General features: G+C 37.0%; 2 protein-coding genes across 2 annotated transcripts in view; one reads left to right on the forward strand and one right to left on the reverse strand.

The window, feature by feature from the left end:
• Nucleotides 1-1818: 1818 nt before the first annotated feature.
• LOC140172720 (diphosphomevalonate decarboxylase-like) lies at nt 1819-24568 on the reverse strand. The gene is made up of 9 exons (XM_072195853.1): nt 24478-24568; nt 18735-18900; nt 17714-17760; nt 14531-14704; nt 13797-13996; nt 12869-13039; nt 8275-8397; nt 6317-6484; nt 1819-2208 (listed from the first exon to the last, which is right to left on the reverse strand). Exons 1-9 carry the CDS (start codon nt 24566-24568, stop codon nt 2068-2070), a joined length of 1281 nt encoding a protein of 426 aa, XP_072051954.1. The 3' UTR covers nt 1819-2067.
• A 126-nt stretch (nt 24569-24694) lies between these two features.
• The window catches only part of LOC140136153 (ribosome assembly protein METTL17, mitochondrial-like), a 31362-nt gene continuing 29813 nt past the window's right edge, over nt 24695-26243 (forward strand). Inside the window, exon 1 of the mRNA XM_072157858.1 lies at nt 24695-24818. Within this exon, the coding sequence (XP_072013959.1) occupies nt 24720-24818 (99 nt within the window). The 5' untranslated portion in view covers nt 24695-24719. The remainder of the gene's footprint in view (nt 24819-26243) is intronic.

Here is a 26243-nt window from a genome sequence, read left to right on the forward strand (position 1 = left end):
GACCCCACCACTTTTTGTATCCATTGATGAAGTCACACGCAGTTTGAAGTAAATCAAGTACGCCGAATTCTGCACCTATTTCACACATGCAAGTCCGATGCTTTTCTCTCCATTAAGTTGATACATTATGTGAACAATGCAAATTTTATGTGAAAAACTATGACTCTACTGAACAATAAACATTTTAATGCATAACTGTACTTTTTTGGCGTCCAAATGTTGTTCTTGTCATTTTGTGTTTGTACTTATTCGTATCTTGTGAGACGTGCGCTACTGCGCTGTGTTCAGCGACTATATCCTACCCTTCTTCGCTCAATCAATTATGCATGATTAATGACGTCACTCATACGTATGATCGATGTAAAGAATAAACTACTACACATCATAACACATTATGGAAAAATCGGACATTTGCATATCACATTTATCACTTCCGGGGAGGATATTGTGTACATTGCGCTGAGGACTCACGTAAACAGGCGCTGGCCTGTACCAAATGGAATTTTATCTTGCGCAGGTTTGGCGATTTTTCTTGGAATTATGATTGTTTTATTATTCAATAAAAATATACTGTAAGTTGAAACGATCCCCACGCTTTTTATTTTATTCCCACGCTTTATACCATACCACGCTTTTTACCCAAAAAGTTTAAACCTCCACGCTTTTACCAATTTTCAGAATTTCGAACCGGCACGCATTAAAAAGCGTGGACTGCCGAGTATGCGTATCTGCCCTTACGGGATGGGGTATGGATAGCTGTTGAAACCTGTGTTCATTCGATGAACAGTATTTATTGTGAGACATTAGAGCACATCAGACATATCGAATTGCATTCTGAATACGAAGAATGTCTTTCTGATATCAAATAATTTTGATTTTTTTAAATTCGCAATGTAATACACATTTTATGGCATCATTAAAAATTGATATTTTTGATTAACAGTACTCGAAGTAAACTTTATAAATCTGATGATTTATACTTGAAGTGTATGTAGGTGGGATGAAATGCCAACGATCAATTTAAAAATTTGACCTTTGGTATTGAAGATATGGATTTTTTTCCCAAAACACCAACAAAAATTAGGTCTTTTGGGGAAAAAAATCCATATCTTCAATATGAAAGGTCAAAATTTTCAATTGATCGTCGGCTTTTCCTCCCAACTACATACACTTTAAGAATATATCATTAGATTTATCAAATTTACTTCGAGGACTGTTATATAGACCTTTTTCTGATGACGTCACCTAATCGATATTGGGGTCTGAGATGTAAACAAACAACACATGCGTTTCTCACGTGTCCACGATGTAAAAACACCGAATATTGCGTATTTTCTCCTCTGTTTTGTCATATTTCATGTTAGCTTCCATAAAATAATTGTTTACGGGAACTGTATACTAGTTACCTTTGTTCCAGTTAGTTTTGATGCCATAAAATACAAAAGATACGGAAACATTGCGATGCTTTTTAAAATTCAGTCTTTGTTTTGTTTCACAATTTTGTTTACTTTTTACACCGTGAAGAACTAAATGCGTACTCGCGAGCTGGCAATTCCGCAGGGACGCCTAGAGTGGCGCAAAAGTTGATCAAAAGCACATGCAGGCGCGGTATTTGCGCTTGGGTGCTGATGACTCGAATGCTGGACCCCAATATCGATTGATTGGTGACGTCTGAGAAAAAGGTCTATATCAAAAATGTGAAAAATATCAAATTTTAATAATTTGTCATAAAATTTGTATTATATCGTGAATTTCAAAAATGAAAATTATTTGATATTAGAAAGACATTCTGCGTATTCAGAATGCAATTCGATAGTCTCATGTGATCTCGTGTCCCACAAAAAATACTGTCGAAACGCTTAAAACGCTCATTCCAGATCCCTTAACAGGATCTAAAATAATATAGCATGTTAAAGGTATGTACAGTATATACCACATAGTTCCTTCTCTATAGACTAATCTCCAGAGTTAGACCCGGTCCTAAGTTAGACCATGTCTAACTTGTTTTGTGCATATACAGACCCATAACGTCTCATCTTTATAGACTACCCTCAGCATTCATGGTCGTCATTTAGGCATTCCTGTAGCAGGATCTAAGAGATGGCAGGCTGTTTCTTCTATTGTCTGTGGTCCTGGTCCAACTTTAGTGTGAATGATATAGCGTAGAGAGTTGGGTCTTGGATCGAAGTGGACAGCATTCAACAGTTTCTGTATAGGTGATAGAATCAAATATGCAAACAAAGATGAACTGAGAACTGAGTGGCATAGAAGCAATAATTTGACACTTTCAAAATTGGCTTTACTTTAGGGATATTTAACACTTTCAAAATTGGCTTTACTTTAGGGATATTTAACACTTTCAAAATTGGCTTTACTTTAGGGAAATTGTACATGTATGGGTAAAAAATTCTCTTTAACCTTGAAATTTCATACATTTGTAGCACCCATCAACTACACAGCCTAGTTGTTCCAAGGGGGCAAGCCCTGACAGAGAAAAATTGTCCTGATTGGAAAAGAAACAGGCACAAAACGGCTGATCTAACATTATTTTTCTTATTCCAGACTACCCTTCTTATGCACTTCTTATTCCAGTAAATAAGGAAGTCCAAATCACACCTTTATTTCCTTTGATTGAATACATGTATGAAAATGTCACAAAATATCAAATAAGACCACTGTGTTCCAATATCTGTGATAAGACAAAACTAAGTACTGAAAAGTTTCTTGGTGAAAAATCTGTAAAAGGAATGGTGAGAGTGTAGTCTGAATTGTGTTATGGCACTGTGTACCACCTCGCATATTGAGCTCAGATTTCCCAGCAATGGACCTGTTTCAACCAATACACAGATGCTCAGCCTCCACTATCATACTACTAAGAATGCTCAAGTTTCCCAGGCCTATAATGCATCTTGTAAGGCCATTTCTGGTATTCCACCTGTCACTATAACAGTTCCCTGCTAGAGAATTGTGTGCTTCTGTCTCAGACCCTCCCAGGGGCTCAACAAAGGCAAGCTACTACCTGTATATTGCCCCTAATGCAAGCATCTCACCACCCCATACTGCATACTATCAGGGGGGTGACACTAAATTCACGGCTTTTGTTTAGCCACGCAAACCTATGGCACATTTTGTTGGCTTGCTCTCAACAAAGTGAGGCAAGGTATCGATCGGTTATGAATAATTCACATCAACTCTTACTCAGCCCATGGGATTGAGGTCACCACATAAAGGTGTCGTAAGTTTAGCTTAATCGAACCTGTTGAAGATAGTAAAAAGCGCCCCCAAGCAAGGTTAGACCGGGCGGAAGTGGGTCAACTACTATGATCCCATCAGGCCACAGTGATTTGTTTCTGCAAGAAAGTCTTTTAATTTGATAAGGGAATGTCTTGTTGATATAGTAATGTCGAAATTGAGACTAACTATCGATAATACAAAGGAAATATACGACAAGCATAAGATATGAAATACAGTGAGTATTTGAAGTCAAAAAATAATTTGACACTTCACGTGATTCCAAAATGGCACCCAGCGGCAAGAGTTTTTGCCATGTGCTTCCTCCCTGTGGAAAAGTATCCCGAAAAATATCAATCTGCACTAATACACTTATTGGTGTAGTCTGCCAGTATGAATTGTTGTTGAAAAGTAGAATGGCACAGTAATTTTGACATTTAATTGTATACCGCCACTAATAATCCAAAAAACCGATCTTTATTCATCACGTCTATTGGCTCATTTTCTTACATTGAACTATTATAGGCACTTCAACATCGATGATAACCAGCGTACACCACAAGACCCCAGAAAAAAAATCATAGGCTCACGCAAGCCGTCTGTACAGCTGTCTTCAATCATATAATAAGTCTATAATAGATTGAATACAATACCGTTCTTTTCAAAGAGACTAATCTTACAGGTGCAAGTGATTAGCATTTCTTTGACATCTATGGTTCGATGCATCGGTAGGTCCTACTGCATGAACGTGAGTGCGGGCGATCTATAGTCAAAATTGTATTCATCTATTGTTATGGTACTTAATCCGATTTAAGTACGTCACTTCGCCAGCGTGCCTATAGAGTGTATGCAATAAACCCAAGCGGAACGAGAGTTGCTAAGTAACCGCTACCCGAACCATAAACACATGCATGATCAGACAACAAGTGTTCAAATTCCCCATAGCTTCCCACGTTGTACACATGTCAGTCGAATTTGGCGGTGTTGGTTTGTTTGTCCTCCAAGTTATAGCATTGTTCACTTTGTGTTGAACATTGTACGTGGGCCTCACTGTAATAACTCAAAGATAACTGTGATCATCATTTCAAGAGGTCACTCTCCCGATTAAGCTAAACAACCTATGTGGAGGAATTTTATGCATGAGCAATCACATCAATGACGTAGTAATGAATACCCTCTATAAACGTATTCTGTTATGGAGTAGCCTACATAGTACAATTTTAAACTTTGTGATTGGCAATAGGCCCCTACCGGTAGGCCTACATTAAAACGTATGCATGGGTGACACCCAGGAGCGATTATAGTATTTATTTCCTAGCTACATCATATTTTGATTGTTTCCGTTTGCCATAATTTAACACAGAATAAAAGCAAAACTTACTGAAAAATAACATTTGCTGAAAAATCAACTAATTTTAGGGAGTGTTCAGAAATACTTTGGTGGGGGGACAATATATTTTTTCGTGTTACAAATTTTTTAACCCCCACCCCCTCTTCGTTAACCCAAAACTTTGTTGACCCAAAACTGTTATGACCCCCGACCTCATATTTTAATATTTAAAAGTACAAAACTATTTTGCCCCCCCCCCCAAACCTGTACCATTGTACATCAAACGATAGAGGAAATAATATTATTAAATAATACTAAAACTTGTATTCATGTCAGTGTTGTGAGTAATTTAGTAAAATAGGGTAATTTTTTTTAATTAAAACTTCAAATAATATTGTTTTTGTTTGTTTGTTTTAGATGACAATTACAGTTTCATGCAAAAGAGTTATGCAAATACTTTAAAATGTACGTTCTCGCACATAGGCCTCACGCGTCATGGCCTACTCTGCCTGGCAAAGCTAGTCTGGTCGGAATGTGCATAATAATTATGTTTCGTTCGGTAGCCGATACAAACGGAAACTACTCTGTCCTTTGATCAAACCTCTATTATATTAACGCCCTCTGGTCAGGTCAGACCATCATTTTAATAACAATATGCTATTAACATATGAATTGGACACATGCAAATTACGAAGTGTCACATCCTGATTTAATAATCCTTGATACTATGTTAACCACTGTATATATACCCTCCAAATACTGGGAATATATATTCTATGGTGTCAAAAGCGTAATTTTGGATTTCTTTTATCTAAGTCAACTTTGGCGAGTTAGTTAACATCTTAAATTTCAATAAAAAATATTACCTCAAAATAATTAAAATCATTTCATCATAAAGATACTTCATATTCTATAAATTTGACGCTTGCATACTTAATGAGTTGTACATGCAATGGATTATGGGTAATATACATATGTACATCATAATGCAGTACCAATAGTCTTATCATGTGGTGCCAGTGCAGCGAGCAGGACATTTTACATATTTTAATATTATCCTAAAGTAATATCTCTGCATATTACATTACTTAATTCTATTCAGATCACAAAATAACTTTGCCAACTTTGCCAAATGGACCATAATTTTGGAGTTGAGGTGCAAAGGCATTTGAAAATGGGAGTTTTAAGATGTAAAAGAATGTTTATTACTGGGATATTCCATTTTAAATCCACTTCCCCCGTGGAAGATTTAGCTAGTTTTCCACAGGGGTAGTATGTATTTCAAATGGAATTAACACATTAACCTACTTAAATTTGAAACTAACCCTCCCTTTGTAGAAGGTTCATGTTAAAAAGGGTGTACATATGTATGAAATTTAAATTGAGCTGCCTAATATGCTAATTTGATTTGAAATGCATACTCTCCCTGTAGAAGATATTTCCAAAATTGTCCACAGGAGTAGTGTGGAATTCATCCCGAATATCCCATTTAAGACTTGTATCACACTTTTGCACCCCACTTTGAATTCTGGAGTGAAAATTGCAATGCTTTGACTGCCCAGTTGGTGTTGAACAAATCTTATTTGGTGTTGAACATACCTTATTTGGAGTTGTTACATCGGGAGCGAGACCCCGTATGAATGTCTCCCCATTGGAGGAGGAGTCACTAGGAGGGAAACAGTGATTGATAAATGATAACACGTCACTGACATCTTTCTCAAGGAGATATAATACCTTATTTGGTGTTGAACATACCTTATTTGGTGTTGTTACATCGGCAGCGAGACCCCGTATGAATGTCTCACCATTGGAGGAGGAGTCACTAGGAGGGAAACAGTGATTGATAAATGATAACACGTCACTGACATCTTTCTCAAGTAGGTATAATACTGCATTGGGTCCTGCATCAAATGTGTATGCAACCTGAAAATTACAAATACAAGTGATATATCAAACTCCTGTTATAATTACCAAATGGGCTATTCCATTTAAAATCCACACTACCCCTGTGGAAGATTTCGCTTAAGTCTGCCACAGAGGGAGTATCAATTTTGAATAGAATAGAGAATTGGGTAACTTCCATTTGTAATACTCACTCCAGTTGTGAAAGATATACATGTAGGTAAAACCATAATACAGGGGGAGTATGGGTTTCAAAATGATTACCTCTGACCAATTACATTTGAAAAACATACTCCCCCTGTGGAAGATATTTCCTAAATCTTTCACAGGGGTAGTGTGGATTTCAACTGGAATAGCCCAATGTGTTCATGTGCTTGCCGAAAAATAGATCTCTGATAATATGACTAATATTTCCATGTCAAATTCATCAGAATCTGGGGAGAACTGCATTCTTCCCAAGATAAAACTAGGCATGGATTTCATTCAACATTTAATGCTCTGTGTGCTAGCCATAGGCTTCAGCATAAAAAGTCAAAAAGTTTTTGAGAATTTTTCTCAAAATATCAAGAACAATACTAGGCTTGTTTATACTCATTTTAATGCAATTTTCATGTTAAGTCCTTTAACCCATTGTGAGTTCAAACCTATTGAAACTCCTCCATAGGATTAATATGTAGTACACTACAAGATTCTTATTACTGCTGCTTGCACAGGTACACCATCACCAAGATACTTGATTGGTACACACAGAGAACCTACACAGTACCAATGCTACTACTGCACAGGACCCACCACCTATACTGGTACTCCCCTGGTACTGCACAGGACCAGCCAGTATCTTGGCGACAATGTTCCTGTGCAGCTAGGCAGTGCAATAGGAATCTTGCAATGTAATTGAAGAGGTACAATGAATTTGGACTAACGATGGGTCTAAGGATTTGCATGCACTGTAATTGTTACCAAAATCTACCCCTGGGTTCACATCCAAAAAAACAAATTAATTGGTGCTTAGACTTGTAATGAGATAACATGGATAAGTTCACCTTAGTGAAATTCTCTCCATATTCCCAATTGTAAAGACAATGCTGGTTTGTGTTAAGAAGCTGGTCAAAATGCATGTTTTTGAACTTTTGTACAGCACATAAAACTGTGCACTGGTGCTATGTACATACTCTATGCATATCTCATGTACGACAGTTTAAAGTAAGTTTGGTCAATTTTATTCAAACCTGATTTTTTTTGCATATTTGTAATATTTACACATGTACCAACTTACACCTACAGCCAAATTTGTTGTGTTTGTTGATCAACAGCAAGTTTGAAAGTCATTAATATGACTTTGAATCCCCAAAGAACACCACAGTAAAGCGGCTAAGATAGTGAGTTTTCTTTCATTTTACTTCATTAGTTTGGCTTAAAATGACCAGACAGTTGTTACTAATAACATTTCATAATATTTGGCAAAGAATAACCAAATTAAAATTTGACCGAAATCATATATTAAGGCTTTGATAAGAAACAAGAAAAAAAAAAAAAAAAAGCACACAAAGGAAGAAAGAAAAGAAAAGAAGCAGCAAAAGTCAGAAAGAAAGTCAGTCAATCAGAGAGGGATTGAGGGAAGGAGTGAGGGAAGGAGAGAGGAAGGGAAAGAAGGAGAGGAGAAGGAAGGACCCAAAGAAAGAAAGAAAGAAACAAACAAAGACAGACAGACAGACATCCAGACACCCGACAGACAGACAGAAAGAGACCCCAACAGACATACAGACAGACAGAAAAGGAAATACAAATTACTGTACATCAGAATGACTTACTTTTGTTCTATTATGGAAATCATTATACGCATGTACAAGGCTGACTATGGTCCTGGATATATCATTCATATAGGAGATGGGTGGATGTGTGTCTAAGCATACTGCATGGAATTGGTTACTATCCTGTGAAATGAAACATATATACATATAAAACGTTAGTAGAACTCAGCTTGATTTACACCAAAATCAGCAGTAAGATGTAAGAAAGTTCTAACTTGTGTATGACTTAACCACAGAATTAGAAAAGGAGAACCGGGACTCCCTATAAAGCCACGTATAATCGCGCCGTCAGCTATGGGGAAAAAATTGGGGTCCTTGCCGACGGTGCGCGGAGACGAACGAAAACAATCCTGCATCTCATCTGAAGCGTCTTGGTACTCGCGTGCAGGTCGCATCAAGTGCGTCTCTCAAATGCACCCATCATCCATGTCGGGCTTGCATGACAACGAATGCCTTGAGTGCATTCCGAGGGAAACCGATCACCCCCAATTTTTGCTCCATGTCTGTATCAAGATGGCCGTCGAGTCCTGGTTCTCTGGATTTAATTCCGTGGACTTAACTCATCACATGAGCTTCATACACCAGGCACTTTATATAAAGTATTTGAACAAGCACTTATCATAAAACGTGGACATTTTCACACAATTTGTTTTTGCATTTTGTCAATTTTGTTTTTAAAGGAATGTATTTGCATGTTGTTATTTTCACAGTATCTGCTTGGAACATGAAAAATGCATGAAATTACACACGTGCAAGTTCAGACTTAATGACTCGCCCAACAAAATTTCTTACAGCATTTCTTATTTTTGCTGAATTTTTCCTGTCTGAAACTAACTACACTGCAACAGTACAGTACTGTGTTGTTCATCTTCACTGTTTTTCACAAACTTGCTACTAGGATGCACATGGCTGATTTTGTATTTGGAACTAATTTGGTCACCTTATTGATCCAGCTTGGATTGATTATGGCTCCAATCATCAGCTACTCAAGATTGGAATTACTGGAGTTAATGCCACGTAAGTGTGAACTACCTCTCTCAACTTACCAAACTTTGAAAGAGCTACACATTTGTGGAGTACAACCTACTCAGCGTGGTTTCAAAGGAGGAAAAAGTAGTGTTCCAAACATAAACCCAGAGACCAGTAGGCCTGCCATACAGGAGCCTATAACTAATGATCCAACAAGCACTTTTAACTTAAGTTTATGGAATTCCCAGTCAGTGGGTAACAAACCCATTTGTGAATATGTGACTGACCGTGACATAGATATCCTCTGTTTAACAGAGACTTGGTTGAGAAGAGCTTGTGCCATCTTTAAGCTCTCTCAGTGTGTCAAAGACATCAACAAATGGATGGTGCATAACAAATTGAAACTCAATCCTGACAAGACAGAGTTCTTTGTTATGTCTTCTCCAAATCATGCTAAACGCTTACAAGATCTCAGCCTCAACCTTGATGATACTCAGGGATGCCAACCTTGCAACTCAAGAAACTGTACTCACAGACCCCAAAAACTGTATTTTGCCATACAAAACTGTATTTTTTAGGGAGCGAAGCGACCGGTGCATCGCGTCATGCAGCCGGGGGTCCAGGGGGCCGATTAAGGCCCCCCTGGTGGGGTCCAGGGGCAATGGCCCGGTGGGGTCGAGGGAGCGAAGCCCCCGAAGCTACAGTGTTTCTACAGTGTAAAAACCCTTTTAAGCCCCTTACAGAAGACAAATTTGATAGTTAAAATGCAATTTTCAAAGAGGCTCCATTTTGGAGTTATAGCACTTTTTAATGTCCACTATCCTATACTTAACCATGTACAAGGCATTTTTGAAACTGCTGCACTGGCTTTATTACATGATTTGCATGGCTGGCCTTCATATATATGATGCACTATTACAAACTCATAATTCATTGATTCAAGTGGACCATTGACCAGAAGTCAAACACCCACCTCCCCCATCCCCACCCGGGGGCTACTGGTGATTACTATTTTTCACAGCAAGGACAAGGTATGTATCAACAAGAAATTAAAATGTAAAATTCAAAGAGGCTCCAGAAGACAAATTTGATAGTTAAAATGCAATTTTCAAAGAGGCTCCATTTTGGAGTTATAGCACTTTTTAATGTCCACTTTCCTATACTTAACCATGTACAAGGCATTTTTGAAACGGCTGCACTGGCTTTATTACATAATTGGCGTGGCTGACCTTCATATATATGATGCACAATTACCTACTAATAATTCATTGATTCAAGTGGACCATTCCACCAGAACTCAAACACCCACCTCCCCCACCCCCCCTCGGTGAGGGTCACCTGGACCTGTGTGGCCTACCTCACATCATAGATACATGCTTTGAACGCTGAAGCATATTTGAAAAAATATTAATGTGCCACTGCCTGCACCATTAATTTTTTAATGTGCATGCATCATCAGAAAGTCGGCAGTTAGGAAACCATCTTGTAGGCCTATTCTTTTGCACCAATAAATAGTTGACTAAATACTTTCAGAAGACATTGCATATGTAGCAGTTAGATAGTTAATAAAAATATTAATGTGCATGAACCATCTGAAAGTCAAGAACAAATTATTTCGGAAACCATATTGTAGGCCTATTTAAACATGTTAAATATTTTTAATGTGCATGCATCATCCGAAAGTCGGCAGAAAAACGCTGTAGGAATCCATTTTGTAGGCCATTCTTTTGCACCAGTAGAGCTAAATAGTTGACTAAAAATACCTTCAGAAGACATTACATAGGTAGCAGTTAGATAGTTAATAAAAAATATTAATGTGCATGAACCATCTGAAAGTCAAGAGAAAATTATTTCGGAAACCATCTTGTAGGCTTACTAAACATGTTAAATATTTTTTAATGTGCATGCATCATCCGAAAGTCGGCAGAATGCGTGATTAACGGGCAGTGGAGCGAACGAAGCCCGATTTTGTTTGAACTTTTTATACAACGCTAGGCTTCAAATTATCGGTTATTTTAACTCCAGTAAGTGAAATTGACATCAGTCGTTTACGTTTTTTTTCCTCTTTGATAGGCTAAACGGAAAATCGTATTTTTGAGGGGAAAGCGTAAAATCGTATTTTAAACAAAAAATCGTACAAAATACGGCAAAATCGTACTAGTTGGCATCCCTGGATACTATTATATCTGTATCGTCTACTGTGCGCAACCTGGGTGTCATTTTTGATCAAAATATGACCTTGTCTCAGCATATCACCAGTTTGAGTCAATCCATTAACTGGCAAATTCGCAATATTTACAGGATTCGCAGATTCATAGATTTTGACACTTGTGCTAACATTGTTAGATCTATCATCATCTCCCGTTTAGATTACTGCAATCTTCTGTTAAATGGTATCAAACAAAAAGATCTTAATCGTTTACAGAAGCTCCAAAACAAATGTGCCCGGCTGATTTACCAACAACCAAAATCTTGCCATATCACCCCTTTGCTCACTGACTTGCACTGGCTCCGTATTGAAGACCGCATCAAGTTCAAACTTCTCCTGTGTGTGTATAAGTCACTGAATGGACTCTGTCCCCAGGACATGAAAGACTGTCTGGTGGTGAAAAAACCTCGTCTTGGGTCAGTAACCACCCGTTCTTGTCACAACTTGAACCTTGAGGTCCCTAAGACACATAAATGTGCTGGAGACAGGGTTTTCTCAGTGGCTGGCCTCAGAGCTTGGAATAATCTCCCAAATCACATCCGTAATTCTCCAACAGTTGAAACCTTCAAATCTGCTCTCAAAACTCATCTGTTTCAGATTTCCTATGTTTAGTTTTTCTTGTTTTTTGCTTCTTTGTTTTTATTTTTAATGCGCTTTGAATCCAGCGGTAAAGGCGCTATATAAGTGTTGGTTAATGTGATGTAATGTAATGTTATTGGTTAATTATGCAACATATCTATCAGAGTGACCAATTAAATTACAGTTTCAAAATATTTAAGCTCAATCCTCTTCATCTGTACCATGTTGCTGATTGGCTCAATAAATCATAATAGTATCATTGCAACCAATCAGCAGGTAGTACTAATGTGTGATGGGGTTCAGTAAAACAGTAGAATTAGGTTGCTAACAATTTTAATATGAATCATAGACCATTTCATAACAAGATCGGAAAAGTTCAGAAAACTCCGGTATTTATTCAGTACATATAAGCTACTTCGTTTTTCACAATAAGATACTAATGGAAAGAAATGATCAAATGTTCATAATTTTTCGTCATTTAAATTTTTTTTACAGAATGTTTGTTTTGATGCATCACCTCTTCCACATGTCAGTCTCTTCACAAGACATACCACCACACGCTTGATTGCACACTGAGTATCCTTGGCAGAAGTACCTCTCTCGTCCTTAATTAATAGTCGAAAGTTCATCATATTTTATGATGCCTGTTACAAATTGGAACTTTGCACTGTACATGATGCTGAAGACTTACGTTTTTGCGATTGCGCGCGTGATAGGGGAAATTATTTCATGCTTCGGATTTTATCGAAATGACTCAGTTTGAAAAGGTCTATTGCACAAACCAAATTATGGATTCACACCAAAATTCTAGTCTTGGACAAGTTGTATTCCACTAACCTTCATTGTGAGTTCTGCAAAAGCTTCAAAGTCTTTCTCCTTAACAGCTTTGATCATATCTTCCATCCTCTGGGGTACTACATGGTCTGCTCTGTATTGGAGTAATGGACTGGTGTTCACTGTTGTCTGCATACCACTTGTACTACTGGTGGATTTCTTCTCTGCACTAACCTAATTTAAAAAAAGAAAAAAACACCCTACATTTTAGTATGTCACTGAAAGTCTCCTTAAGACCTCATTTTTTCAATGGAATCCATCACCAAAACCTTTGTAGTCTACTCTACACTGCACATTATATGTTTGTAGTGACGATTGTTAAACTTGCCATTCGTATCGTGTCCAACTCATGAAAATATTCTCACGCGACGTGTCTTAAAGCGTCGTTGTGACAGAATCATGCTCTGAAGAGCCGGACACTTTTTCAGCACATAAGTTTCTCAGTTGTCAACAAAGAAATTAGGGAGGCAGCCTACCTAGTTTGAATGTGGTCAAGGCACTCTTATTTGACTTTTATACGAGTCCCCTGTCCCCATGAAGCATAAAACATATAATATTTGTTCTAAAACCATTTTAACACCATTGATATAATACAAGAATAACATAAAAATATGTTACAATTGAGGGCACCGTGGCGCAGTGGTACAGGCTCTACCTTGCAATCGGAGGGTTGCAAGTTCAAGCCCCAGCAGTACCATCATGTTGTGCACATGGGCAAGGTTCTTTATCTCACTTGCCTCCCTCTACCCAGGGGTGAAATGGGGAGCTGTTATGAATATTGTCCATTGAGCACTGCCCAAAGGTATGAGCATGCTTTGAGCATTGTATGGTAGTTGACATATTATTACGACAGCAGGATAAATATAAAGCACTGTGATACATGTAAAAGACGCTGTATAAATGTCAACATTTATTTCACATAAGTACCTACCACAAGAATGAGTACCCTCATGTTCGGCCAATGGTCTTCTGGTTCCACTTGGTCAGCGATACTATCAATCCCATCATCCCTTTCTCCCATAATCCATTGCACAAATCCGCCATACATGCTACGGCAGGCACTGCCTGACCCTTGTCTGGCGATGTCAGACACATTACCCTTGATACCATACACCTCAGCTAGTGTAGCAACTGAAAGAATGAAAATGTGACAAATAGTTATGAATAATCACCTCCTTTGGAATACAAATCCGCCATACATGCTACGGCAGGCACTGCCTGACCCTATGGCAGGCACTGCCAGACCCTTGTCTGGTGATGTTAGACACATTGCCCTTGATGCCATACACCTCATGTAGAATAGCAACTGAAAGAATGAAAATGTGACAAATAGCTACATGCATCATAATGAATGATAACCTCTTTTGGAACACAAACCCGCCAAACATGCAGGCACTGCTTGACCCTTGCTGGCGATGTCAGACACATTACCCTAGGTGCCATACACTTCACAGCATTGAGAGAAGATTCTGAGCCTTTGTTGTACGAGTCGATTCATTTTAGAAAGCGACTCTTGAGGGTTGCTTTGATTTATTAAGTCATAAGTAAAACATGTATTATTATTACAATCACTATCATCATCATTGTTATGGTCATCAGCATTATTGATGATGATATCGATGATGATGATGATGTGCAGAGAGTAACACTATTTGGTTTACTTACCTAAACATGCATACCCTGCAGCAGATGAAGCCAGGCCTGCAGCTGTGGGGAAGTTATTCTCAGAACAGATATGTACTCGCCAGTCCAGCTTGTCTTCTGCTGTTATTCCATTCATCTGTTGATCTGACTCACTATCTTCAGGTGCGGACTTACGTGTACGGGCTCTCCTGCGGACTAAAAGGAGTATTAGTGTTCATGTATTGTGTTACTTTACTTCTTGTCTTGTCTGGATGGATGGACACTGTGATAAAAGCAGTATTGCCTCTTTACTATGATCAGCTTGTAATAGACCTTTTCATATCAAGATCGGAAAAGTTCGGAAAACCACGATATTTATTTAGTAAGCTAGGGGGTCAAATTGTACCCAAACTGGCAGACAAGAAATGTCATGAATTACGACACCCTTTTGCGCGAAAATACAGCTTATTAAGCCAATTTGAACATGGGTCATCGCCCAGAAATATTTTCCTAGCATATTGAGCTAACACCTCAGCTACTTGGTTTTTCACAATAAGATACTAATGGAAAGAAATGGATAATGTCCGTAATTTTTTGTCAGTTAATTTTTTTTCCAGAACGTGTTTGTTTACGTTCATCACCTCTTCCATAGTCAGTCTCTTACACAACGCTACAACCACACGCTCAATTGCACTTTGAGTATAATTGGCAAAAGTACCTCTCTCGTCCCTAAATTGACAATCGAAAGTTCATCGTAGTTATGATGCCTGTTACACATTGGAACTTCACACTGTACATGATGCTGAAGAGGTACTTTTATGCGTCTTGTGACGGGCGCGACTAGGGAAATTATTTCATGCTTCGGGTTTTATCGGAATTACTCAGTATGAAAAGGTCTATAGGTGAGAATCATTCGGTTTTTGTTACTGCGAGCGTCAATAAAGTCACAACGTACACGCCTGCGTAAATCCACAAAAGTGCCCATCCGTCAAATAAATGAATTAATACGCAAAGCACGGTTCATGTAGGTGGTACACCAAGCTGTTTGTATACTATTTTATATCAATCCATGATGTTATGAAACCCACTTATTACGAGCTGATCAGAGTATAAGGATTTTGTTGTTGAGCCAATTTTGACCATTTGTTTCTTTTTCTTCTTAGAAAGCTTTGCGCCAATTCTGGTGAGCCCTGAGCCAGTCGGACGCTATACGGCCTCAACAGGAACACTGAACAAGAATCAGTCACTGCAGGTATTATCCTTCACTCTTTATTTATTTATGTTATCTGCTATCTGCTGACAGTGCATAAATGAGATCCCATATTTCGGCTGCAGTTTTGCATGCACAGACACACACCAGATTTGTTCTAGGCCACCATATACTTGAGCTAATGTTGTGCATGTACACTGCAGTGCAGTGCATAAATTATCAAAATCCGTTCACTCGTCACTGAGATAATTGGGAAACTACAAATAGACTCATTTTTGGACCTTTCCAATGGGACAATACACATTAAAAATAATATGCTGCATTGTAGTTTAGAATGGAAGAAATTAATGAAGTTAATGGTTGACTAAGTATTGTTTGTCGAAGCTGCCAAAAAGATTGATTTTCATTATCTAAATCAATAATATATTATTGAAAGATAACACCTTGATGTTTTGTGAAACGTCATACTTTAAAACCTTGCTTGATTTATTGTTGTTAAATGAGTTATGTACGTTTTACAAAAGTGATGATGTTTCATCCCTCTTTACAACATAACTCGAGAACCACAGGACCTACAAAAGTCTATTTGTAATATCAATGCAATTTTTTCCAAAGCTCACCACCATTTGCAATATGATGTGAACTACCAAATCGCAATAGTTTGAAATAGTGTCAAACCTTATCGCCCAGTGTTGCTAGGTAGGAGATAACTGATCAGCAACTATGCCTCGTTTCTGTTATTGATGTTGTTTATCACCATCAATACTATCACCTGGACATTTCATTTTGAGGGAACCCATTTTTCTTGAATCACATATTTCAGACACTTAAATGTAAAGATCAGCCCTACTGTTGGTTGACAAATGTATAAAGAGCGACATTTTCACGAATTTTTTTGTGAGACCTGAGAGCACATCAGACATATCGAATTGCATTTCGAAAACGAGGAATGTCCTTCTGATATCAAATAGTTTTTTAAATTTGCGATATAATGCCATTTTATGGCAAATGATTAATAATTGATATTTTTGAAATTTACCAGTCCTCGAAGTATATTGTATAAATTTAATGATATGTACGACGAAAAGCCGTCTATCATCTGAAAATATTTATTTACCTTTCATATTAAAGATAAAGATTTTTTTTCCCAAATTACAAAACCAAAATAAAATGGGGTCTTTTGGGGGTAAAATCGATAGCTTCAATATGAAAGGTTAAAATTTTCAATTGAAGGTCGGCTTTTCATCCCGCTACATACACTAAGTACATTATGAAGTTAACTTCGAGCATGGTTAAATATCAAAATATCAACTTTTAATAATTTGCCATAAAATGTGTTATATCGCGAATTTCAATAAAATAAAAACATTGATATCAGAAGGACATTCCTCGTATTCAGAATGCAATTCGATATGTCTGATGTGCTCTCAGGTCCCACAAAATACTGTGCAAACGTTGCTATCCGAACCCTTAACCCAAAGAGAAACGTGTGAAAAACATTATTTGGGAGATTGATTGTTTGATTTTGAACTCCTATTCAGCAACACTTGGTGTTTCCTTTTATTTCTTTTATAATAAATATACATTATTGTTAATGTGTATTTCCCCATTGGAATGGTCCAAAAATGTGTCTATTTGTACAAACTTAATTATCTCAGTGACGCATGAACGGATTTGGATCAGTTTTGCACCACTGTTAAGCAGACACTTCATGGGTTTTGAATCTTTAAGAAAATTGTTATTTTACTGCCGATATTTTAAGTTACGCACCACTTTCCATAGGGCCTGTTTTTATTGAGACACCCTGTACACCACAACCAAAGAACCTTTATAGGTTTGAAATTTGCATTTTGGATGAATTTGAATCAAAGAAATAACCCTCCTTATTCATTTACAAAGCTCTTCATTCAAAATCATGCTATTAACTCCACTCAAATCCTACATAAAATAAAAGTCTTATCATAGATGATGATGACTGCTGTGTTACACACCTAATGTTTCATGATCATACTTACTTTCTTTGAGACATGTCTTCAGTCTGGGATTCTCCAAAGATTCTTCTCTGAAAGAGAAATAATGTTGAGTCTTATCAGAAATCAAAGTCATGCTACATGTAATACTTTCTATGTATTGTAATCTTTATTAAATAAGTTTTGTATACATCCACGATTCAAATACTTAATAAGCTAATATGTGACACGATCAAGGGAAATGAGTCGGATGTCGCTAATATTGATTTTGAGATATTGGCAAAGAAAGTGTTGAAATTCTTTTGCTTTTTATTGTTTTCAGTGACTGATCAATTGATGAAACTTCGCAAAGAAAAGTCGTATCAAGACAGGGTTTTCAGTTTCTGAAAGCTCTAAATGTCCTCTTTAGAACAATATGTGAAACTCATTTTCAACCAGGGTCGACATGTGACTCATTCCCTGTGATCATGTCACATATTAAAACAGAGTGTCCAAAACCTTTCCTTGTAAAAATGTAACTCAATATCAGGACCAGCCAAATTAGCAAAAAGTTACTATCCCCTTTTGTTTTTGGAAGGCAATGAATATAACTAAAATCTCTACATCAAATATTACAACTAAAATTACTAAAGAAACCAAGTTAGGTTATTCCTCATTGCAAATTAATACCGCATTGGACTATTGCAGTTGAAATCACTGAGTAATGGCCTTCCAAAATATGATTTCTTTTTGTGATTGTGAATAGTGCATGAGGCCTCAAAGTTCTGGGAAGCTACCAAGGCCTCCCATATTTGACTTGGCCTAGATGTCCCTAAATTTCAAATCATTCTTTAGTATAGTGGCCTAATTATAGTGCCCTTTGCCTGTTGGAAATGTCTTTGAAAATTAATTTGATGCCAATTTTGTGAAAAAGTGGACTTTCTTCCCAAAATTTGGACTTTTTTTTGACCAAAAAAGTGTAAAAAATCCAATTTATTTGCTCACAAATTATGCTATGATTTTTCATACTTTTGCAAATTTGGGGGAATGGAGGGGGGTGCGGCTACATCACCACACCCCTACTTACTTTCCATTTAGCCATATCCTATCTTTAGTGAAATATTTGCTGGCAGCTATTGTAGTAGTGGTGCACAGTTGATCTATATGTAATGTTGCACTCAATGATGAATTCACAGGTAGTATCAACTCTTCATTTCTCTTTCCCCTGTAAAATGTAAAACCAATAAACATATCTGTTGGATGTATGTATGTATAATGTATGGTACTAAACAACGATACTAAGTCTTTACTGAACATCTGGCTCCAATTAGGAGTGGCTATACATTACCCACCATATGAATAATACATGTACTTCAAAATGTATGTCTGCTACGCTATAGTACACATCCTTATGCCAATGAAAGTTGATGTTACATTTCACATCATATTTTTTGTCAAGTGATAAGGTGCCTCTTTCATTAAATTGTTGATGTAAATTCATGTCAAGACAGGGATTAGTACTTAGATCATCTTTACATAGTGATATTTTGCAACAGATTAAGGGCTGGGGTATGAATGTTTGGTCAGTATCTTTTGTGGGACATGAGACAGGCCTCCAGAAAAATTTCTGCTGTCTGGGAACTTGATGACAACTGCTGGAAATTTTTTGTGAAATAATTAGCTCTCAGGGTTTAGATGCTCTCTTATGCAATCTAAGCCTTATTTTGGAACAGTTTTCTATAAAAATTTACACCCTTTTTCACAAAAAAACACAACTTATAATTTCAAAGCATTATTGTCAAAACTCACAAATTTCCAACAATGTTGTCAGTTTTTTGTCGTAAGTCATAGTACGCAAGTACATATAGTACATGTATATGATTGATATAATCACATCTAGGGCTCATTATTGGATCGGATATCGTATAGGCCCAATATTTTCGATATCAGTATCGGATCGGATGTCGGTAAAAAAAATTCAAAAAACAATTTTTTTTATTTTTTATTTTTTAACATTTTTTTAGAAGTTTTCTGCTACTTTGAAGAACCACTGGACCTATTCTGAAAAAATTGGAAAAAAATTACAGTTTGTTATCCTTAATATGCAAACCATTAACTTGTATTTACCTCTTCATCTATCACATATTATAAATGCATGGAAAACCAATGCATCTATAATATAAAAACATTAGTTAATGGTTTGCATATACAGGATAACAAACTGTAATTTTTTTCTGATTTTTTTTTCTTTTTTTCAAAATTAACTTGAATGATCCTGAAATTTCATAATAGGTCCAGTGGTTTCTCCAAAGTCGCTGAAAACTTTGAAAAAAAAAAAAAATTAAAAAGGTTTTTTTAAATTTTTTTTTTTTTGCGACCTCAAGTACTGTCTGGGAATGCCGTTCCCGCGGTTTTTGGAGGCCTGACATGAGAGCACATCAGACATATCAAATTGCATTCTGAATACAAAGAATGTCCTTCTGATATTAAAATAATTTTGTTTTTTGAAATTCGAAAGATTAAAATTTGATATTTTTTACATTTTTTTGATATTTAACAGAAATTTTGCAGAAATTGCAAAAAATATACATATCAACCACCGACCCGAAAAATGTGTGTGTGTTAATGATTTGTAACCAAAAATGCCAAATATTTCTCTGAATTCATCAATAATTATGAGCCCTGGGGCGAAATTGGGGGGCAAGAAATTTTATGGCATGCGTCGAAAGAGGGCAAGCAATTTTTGGCAAGCCGAGAGGGGGCAAGCAATTTTGGCACACATTCATGGGCGCCTTTTTAATAAAACGCTCTAAAAGGCTTACGAAAACAGTACGGAAACGCTTAAATATGCAAATTTTCCTGCTAGCTGCGCTCGCAACATACATCTTGACCATTTAAGGTTTGCAATTTGGGATCCCAAAAATTTGGCATGTTCAAGGGGGGGCGCAAAGAATTTTTGGCGGGCCGAGAGGGGGGCCAAGCGATTTTTGGCGGGTTGAGAGGGGGGCAAGCGATTTTTTGCGAGCCGTTTGGAAATTCAATTTGCCCGGGGGGGGGGCTCATATTTTTGCACAGCCCCTTATATGTACACATTTGCCTATACGATGATCAACCCAAAAATAAAATTCATCGTATAGAAATAGATCCCTGTACAGCTCAACTGATCATACTTTTCCTACATATTCGACCTTGCATGATTTTTGAGTTGACACAGTCATGAAAATAACTATAGATACTTGACAGACCATTAGTAGCCCAGTTCTGAACCTTTTCATTAATCATTCATAACAATAGGTATCTGATGGATCAGTGAAGATAAGAAGGGATTATAATATATCCGTAACCTTGATATTATAGTACATCTCGAGGAAAAAGTGCAATGGACATGTTTTCATTTTATGTTTCAAATATCCCGCGCATGAAAATTGAGTATTTAACCCAAAATGGAAAATGGAACAATTTATTGGAAATCTGTTTTAACAGATTTTTTTGACATCGTTTTCTGCACTGTATTATACCTAAATTAAGAAATTTGATAAATATTCAAAGAAAATATAGGTCATCCAAAAAATGTGTGATTTTTACACATTTTGGGGCAAAAAAGGAAAAATAAGCAAAAATATCAAAATCTGTTTAACAGCTTCATTCATCAAGTCATAACAAACGGCCTACATGCTTAATTTCTAATAAAATATTGAAATTGTGAAAAATATAGGTATTTATTGATTTTCATGTTTTTTCTTGCAAATATGCTAATAATATGCAAATTATGAAATTGCAAAATAAAGTTTCTACATAGCATACATCTTTCAAGTGTGATGTTCAAAATGACAGACATCAAAAAAAGATTCGATGAAATGTAAAGGTGTAGTAACAATTTTGGCATGGACTGTCTGGTTAGGCAAAGTACGGTAAGTTGAGCTGTACATGTATAAGCCCTAGGTAATTGTAAAATGTAGGATTTAATATAAAGGATATTTTTTATTTGAATTGAAGTGTTTAAGAATTAGAATAAAGGTATTGTTTTTAGTCGCTGTTGTGGTGCATCTATCGTCTCATAAAAAGTCATATATAACACGGGCAACATCATTATTTTTGGCATAATGATGTCGCCCTTGTTATATGAGACGATAGATGCACCAGCAGCTAAAATCAATACCTTTGTGGTCGCATGTCACAAACTGGTCACCCAAAAATGGAGGAGCCGTAACATGAAAATGCTTTCTTCACACTTCAAGCTTGGTTTATTCTAAAAGTATAATACCTATTGTCACAAACCCCTCACGGAAATATCCTGCGCCTCCTCGAGCCACTTCCGGTCCTGCCGGGACTCGAACCCACAACCCTGGGTTTAAGAGGCGAGCGCGCTAGCGTATAGACCAAAAGAGGACTTCCCCGTCAGGTCTATAACACTAACGCACTTATACCTCCGTGACATGCTCCCCCTCCTCGTAAGGCGCGTCTACTATTGTAGAAAGTTTGGTGTCATTTTGTAGATAATTATGTTCTTTGTCAAATACAAAAAACCGCAAGTCAATTGGACAACTACTTTGAGATTTATACTTCAATATGTAAGATGTGTCAATGGAGGAGCCGGGGCAGGTGAGCCCCATAGGGTTGTACACAAAATTGTGAAAATATGGCAAACTTCAAACCTCTGTATCTTAAAAAGTACAACTAGCATGGACTTCAAATTGCACATATCATCATGGATTGTAGATCTACCTCATAGTACATGAACTGGAATAAAAGGTGTTACTAATTAATTGCCTAATTAAATGCTAATTAAGACACTTTTCCCATATGTTACAGTACAAAGTGTGCATGTAATGCTCCAACATTTCTAAATGGCCTATTTCTTGCCTGAGTCACCCTGCTTATTTGAAAGTTCACATATCTTTAAGGAAATTTGATGAGGAATTCAACTACCGGTATGCTATTAGTTTTAGTGCCAGACATGGAGGAAAAAAGTTTTGATTGATAATATCATAAAAAATTGTAAAATTATTTTACAATATTTGACCACCCTGTATGTTTACGGCAAGGGATACCAAACTCTTTTTTCCTGATTTGTTTGAAGGACCCATGTAATGTCTTTCTGAATCCATATTTATTTTGAGCTACATAGCTTTCAGTAAAGGAAAATATGGGGTTTACCATGACAAGAAAGATGCTAATTTTGTTGATGTACCACCCTGTATATTTCTTACCCACCCTGTATTATGATGTTATACTTTGTTGATTTGGCATCCTTGTAATATAAGCTTTCCAGAAATATATACTTTTAGTGGTCTAAAATGTATTCATTAAAAGTTGTGTTGAATGGAATCAAAATAGGTGATATTTTTACACAAAAGATGACCAATTCATGACATGCGACCTTATCCTCTAAGTATGTGCTCAATACATCCAATTTTATACAAGTATGCTAGGTGAATTCAAATTTGCCATCAAACTGCATCATTTTATATATCAAATTAAAGCCCTTGAGTAAAAAAAGCCAAAACTGAAAACCTTTTTTTCATAGCACTTTCCGTAGCAAAGTTACATCTTGTCAAAGATTGACTTTCATCAAAAAGGTTCAGCTAGCAAAATTCCCCAAACCGGCATTTCGGGGGTGTTTCTAGATCTTAGACAGTCTCATTATGATAGCAGCTTTTTTTAATGGAACTGCTATCAAAATCCCTCTAAAATTCCATGTGCGATTGTCTTATCACCATAAAAAATCATATACCCCCGGTACATGTATTTGGCATTTTGGGTCAAGTGAAGTATAGAAAACATATTTATGTAGATTTCCTTGACCAGCCTGTTCTTTTAAATTTCTATGTAAAATATGTATTGAGTTCTAGGCGAATTTGGTTGACTCAGAGAAGATGTAATAAAGAGGAGGTTGATCAAGCTATCCTCAAACAAAATATGTGTGAGACCGCTCATTCAAAGTAAATGATGAATCACCCTATTTTTTAGCTGCTTTACAATAGAATACCACAATGGGGTTTGAACCCGGGATGGGTGTGATACACAAGTTGCAGCTAACTGCTTTTAGGGATAGGTCAGTGTGTGCATATCATCATGCCATGCACACCATGCATGCAGACCCTGTCATCTTGTCAGATTTCGGATAAAATATGACTGAAGTTCCATGGCAAATTACAATTTTTGCTGCTTGTTGCCATTTTCAGCCTCTATTATTTATGATAAAGAATGTTTTCAATTATCAGAATATCTTTATTAGGTTTGCAGGAAATGACAGGAAAATACATAAAATAATAAAATAGAAATGATCAACAATCATCACTTCTCTAAAAAATCCTAAAAATTTCTTCTTTAGAAATTTATAGACTATTTATATATTTACAAAAAAGGGCGGATTTGGGGAGAAATTTTACAGCACTCGATTTCTTTCTTGTATTATCCACATGTGGTATTCCATCCAAGCAGCAGGTCCTTAACACACGCGTTTCATACAAATTCTTTATAGAAACATTGGATATATTTACAATTCTGAAGTGAAAATCTGTCAACCATGGGCGGTCACACACATAACATCATAGGATAATTCAAGTGGATGTTTAACTACTTGAGAATAAAGGACTATGAATAGATGCGACAGGATTACCTACGCCGGGATTATCTCAAGGATATAATTCTGTTGACCCTCCTCTTTATTACATCTTCTCTGGTTGACTAGTGTCAGTGAATGTTTTATAAAAAATAATGCCTAAAATTTGTTCGGCAATAGCTTTTTGTTTTATACATTATCCCCTGCTAGTGCTATCAAGTATTTGTCTCATAAAGATTCATTGGCATTAGAAAAACAAACTCACAATATTTGATGACTGCTATATTTACGGGTGCTCTGCATGTTGCAATTTTCGCAGGAGTTGTTTTCACGCCCCCTTCCTCTGCAGACGCCATAGTTAATTAATTGCCTACGAGCTGCGTCAAAGAGCCCGTGAACTTTAACGAAATCTAAGCTCATCAGTGATTGGATATTTGTAACTCTTTACCCAATCAAAAAGCGTGTACTAGAAAGCATGAAAAACTCCGCATGCGCAGCTGAAAAAAGATGGCGACTTACAGTGTTTGGAGCATGAGACCATTATGTGCTCAGAAAAAGACAGTTTTCGAAGCAATACGAAGGGCTAGATTTGAAACAAACAGCCGGGTATGATAATTGTATATTTTAAAATATGAACAGTGTACTTATGAATACGTTGAGTGTGTTCGTTAGACACAAAAGGGTGGGACAAATAAGCTTTAATACCAATTCTAATCTAGTTCTAGCATACAGGCTATTACAGGCATATGCCATACTACTACTACTACTAGCTATAGTCTAGTGCATATACTACAGTCTATAGTACTATTATTTACATGTTATTTTTCCTGTCATCAAAAGAGGATCATAGATGTGACGTAGGGAATATAGTCACATCTACGATCGTCTTTTAAAGACCACCATGAAGACGCACAACCAAACTTCCATCATGTATACCTGGTCTCCATGTTATCAGGGCTGTCAACTCTCACGCATTGGCCGTGAGTCTCACGCATTGGGACACTTTCTCACGGTCTCACGCCAGGGTAGAATAATCTCACGCCTAGGTAGTAAATCTCACGCAAAAAGCTGGAAAATGAGTAAAATCTCACGCATCGTCATGAATAATTTGTTGCTCCTACTACCCCCCCACTTTTCACATTCTCGGCGCCGTGGCTCAAATAATCATGGTACAAAATGTACATTGGAGTCGGCAAATCCCGGTACGCCTCTGTCTCACGCCAAGCAAGTCCAAAAAGTTGACAGCCCTGATGTTATTATGCCATGTACCCATACCTATAGAAAAATTATCAAATTCGTGGACATCGTGGAACATACTCTTTGCGTGGCTGTGCGTAGTAAGCAGTTGTACGCAGATAACCTCGCTCATATAGACGCGCGTAGAGTAGCGTTGTACGCGCGTGTAGTTAGCATGAATAGTCGCGGAGTAACAAGCGTAGTTGAATGTTCCACGATGTCCACGAATTTGATAATTTTTCTATAGTGTATGGGTAGTACAAGGAACTTATACGATGTCCTCATTCACAAACTGATACTATCTGTCCATCGTATAAGACTGTTACCGCACGGCAGCTGGTTGAAGGAATATTACACAGTCAAGAATAGGCTCCATAATTTTTTTTTTTTTTTTTCTCCCAGTCTCCCAAAACATTAAAACATCAAAAGCGTTGCACATTTACTTACTTAAGACTGTCCTTTTTCATATAACGCAGACAAAGTAGGGCCAAGCTACCTAGAAATGGTCAAATTTTGGCAAGAAATATCTGTGTAATTCTATGTAAGTCCCATAATCACATCGTTATCGGCGATCGTGATTTTTTTTTTCTGAAGTTTCGCTGGTACCCACTAGCGTCATGCATGTGACGTGACACAGCTAAAATAATCGACCGGAAATCGGGGATCATTAAAACGTCAACAAATTTCAAAACACACAAAAGCAGTAAACTTAATGGCGAGCGGTCCGAATTTTGAGCCATACAAGTTTACGTGGTGAACTAGTGTATGGGTACATGGTATAACCATGCATTCAAA

This window comes from Amphiura filiformis, chromosome 16 (genome assembly GCF_039555335.1).
Source record: "Amphiura filiformis chromosome 16, Afil_fr2py, whole genome shotgun sequence".
In the NCBI taxonomy this organism is placed as follows: Eukaryota; Metazoa; Echinodermata; class Ophiuroidea; order Amphilepidida; family Amphiuridae; genus Amphiura; species Amphiura filiformis.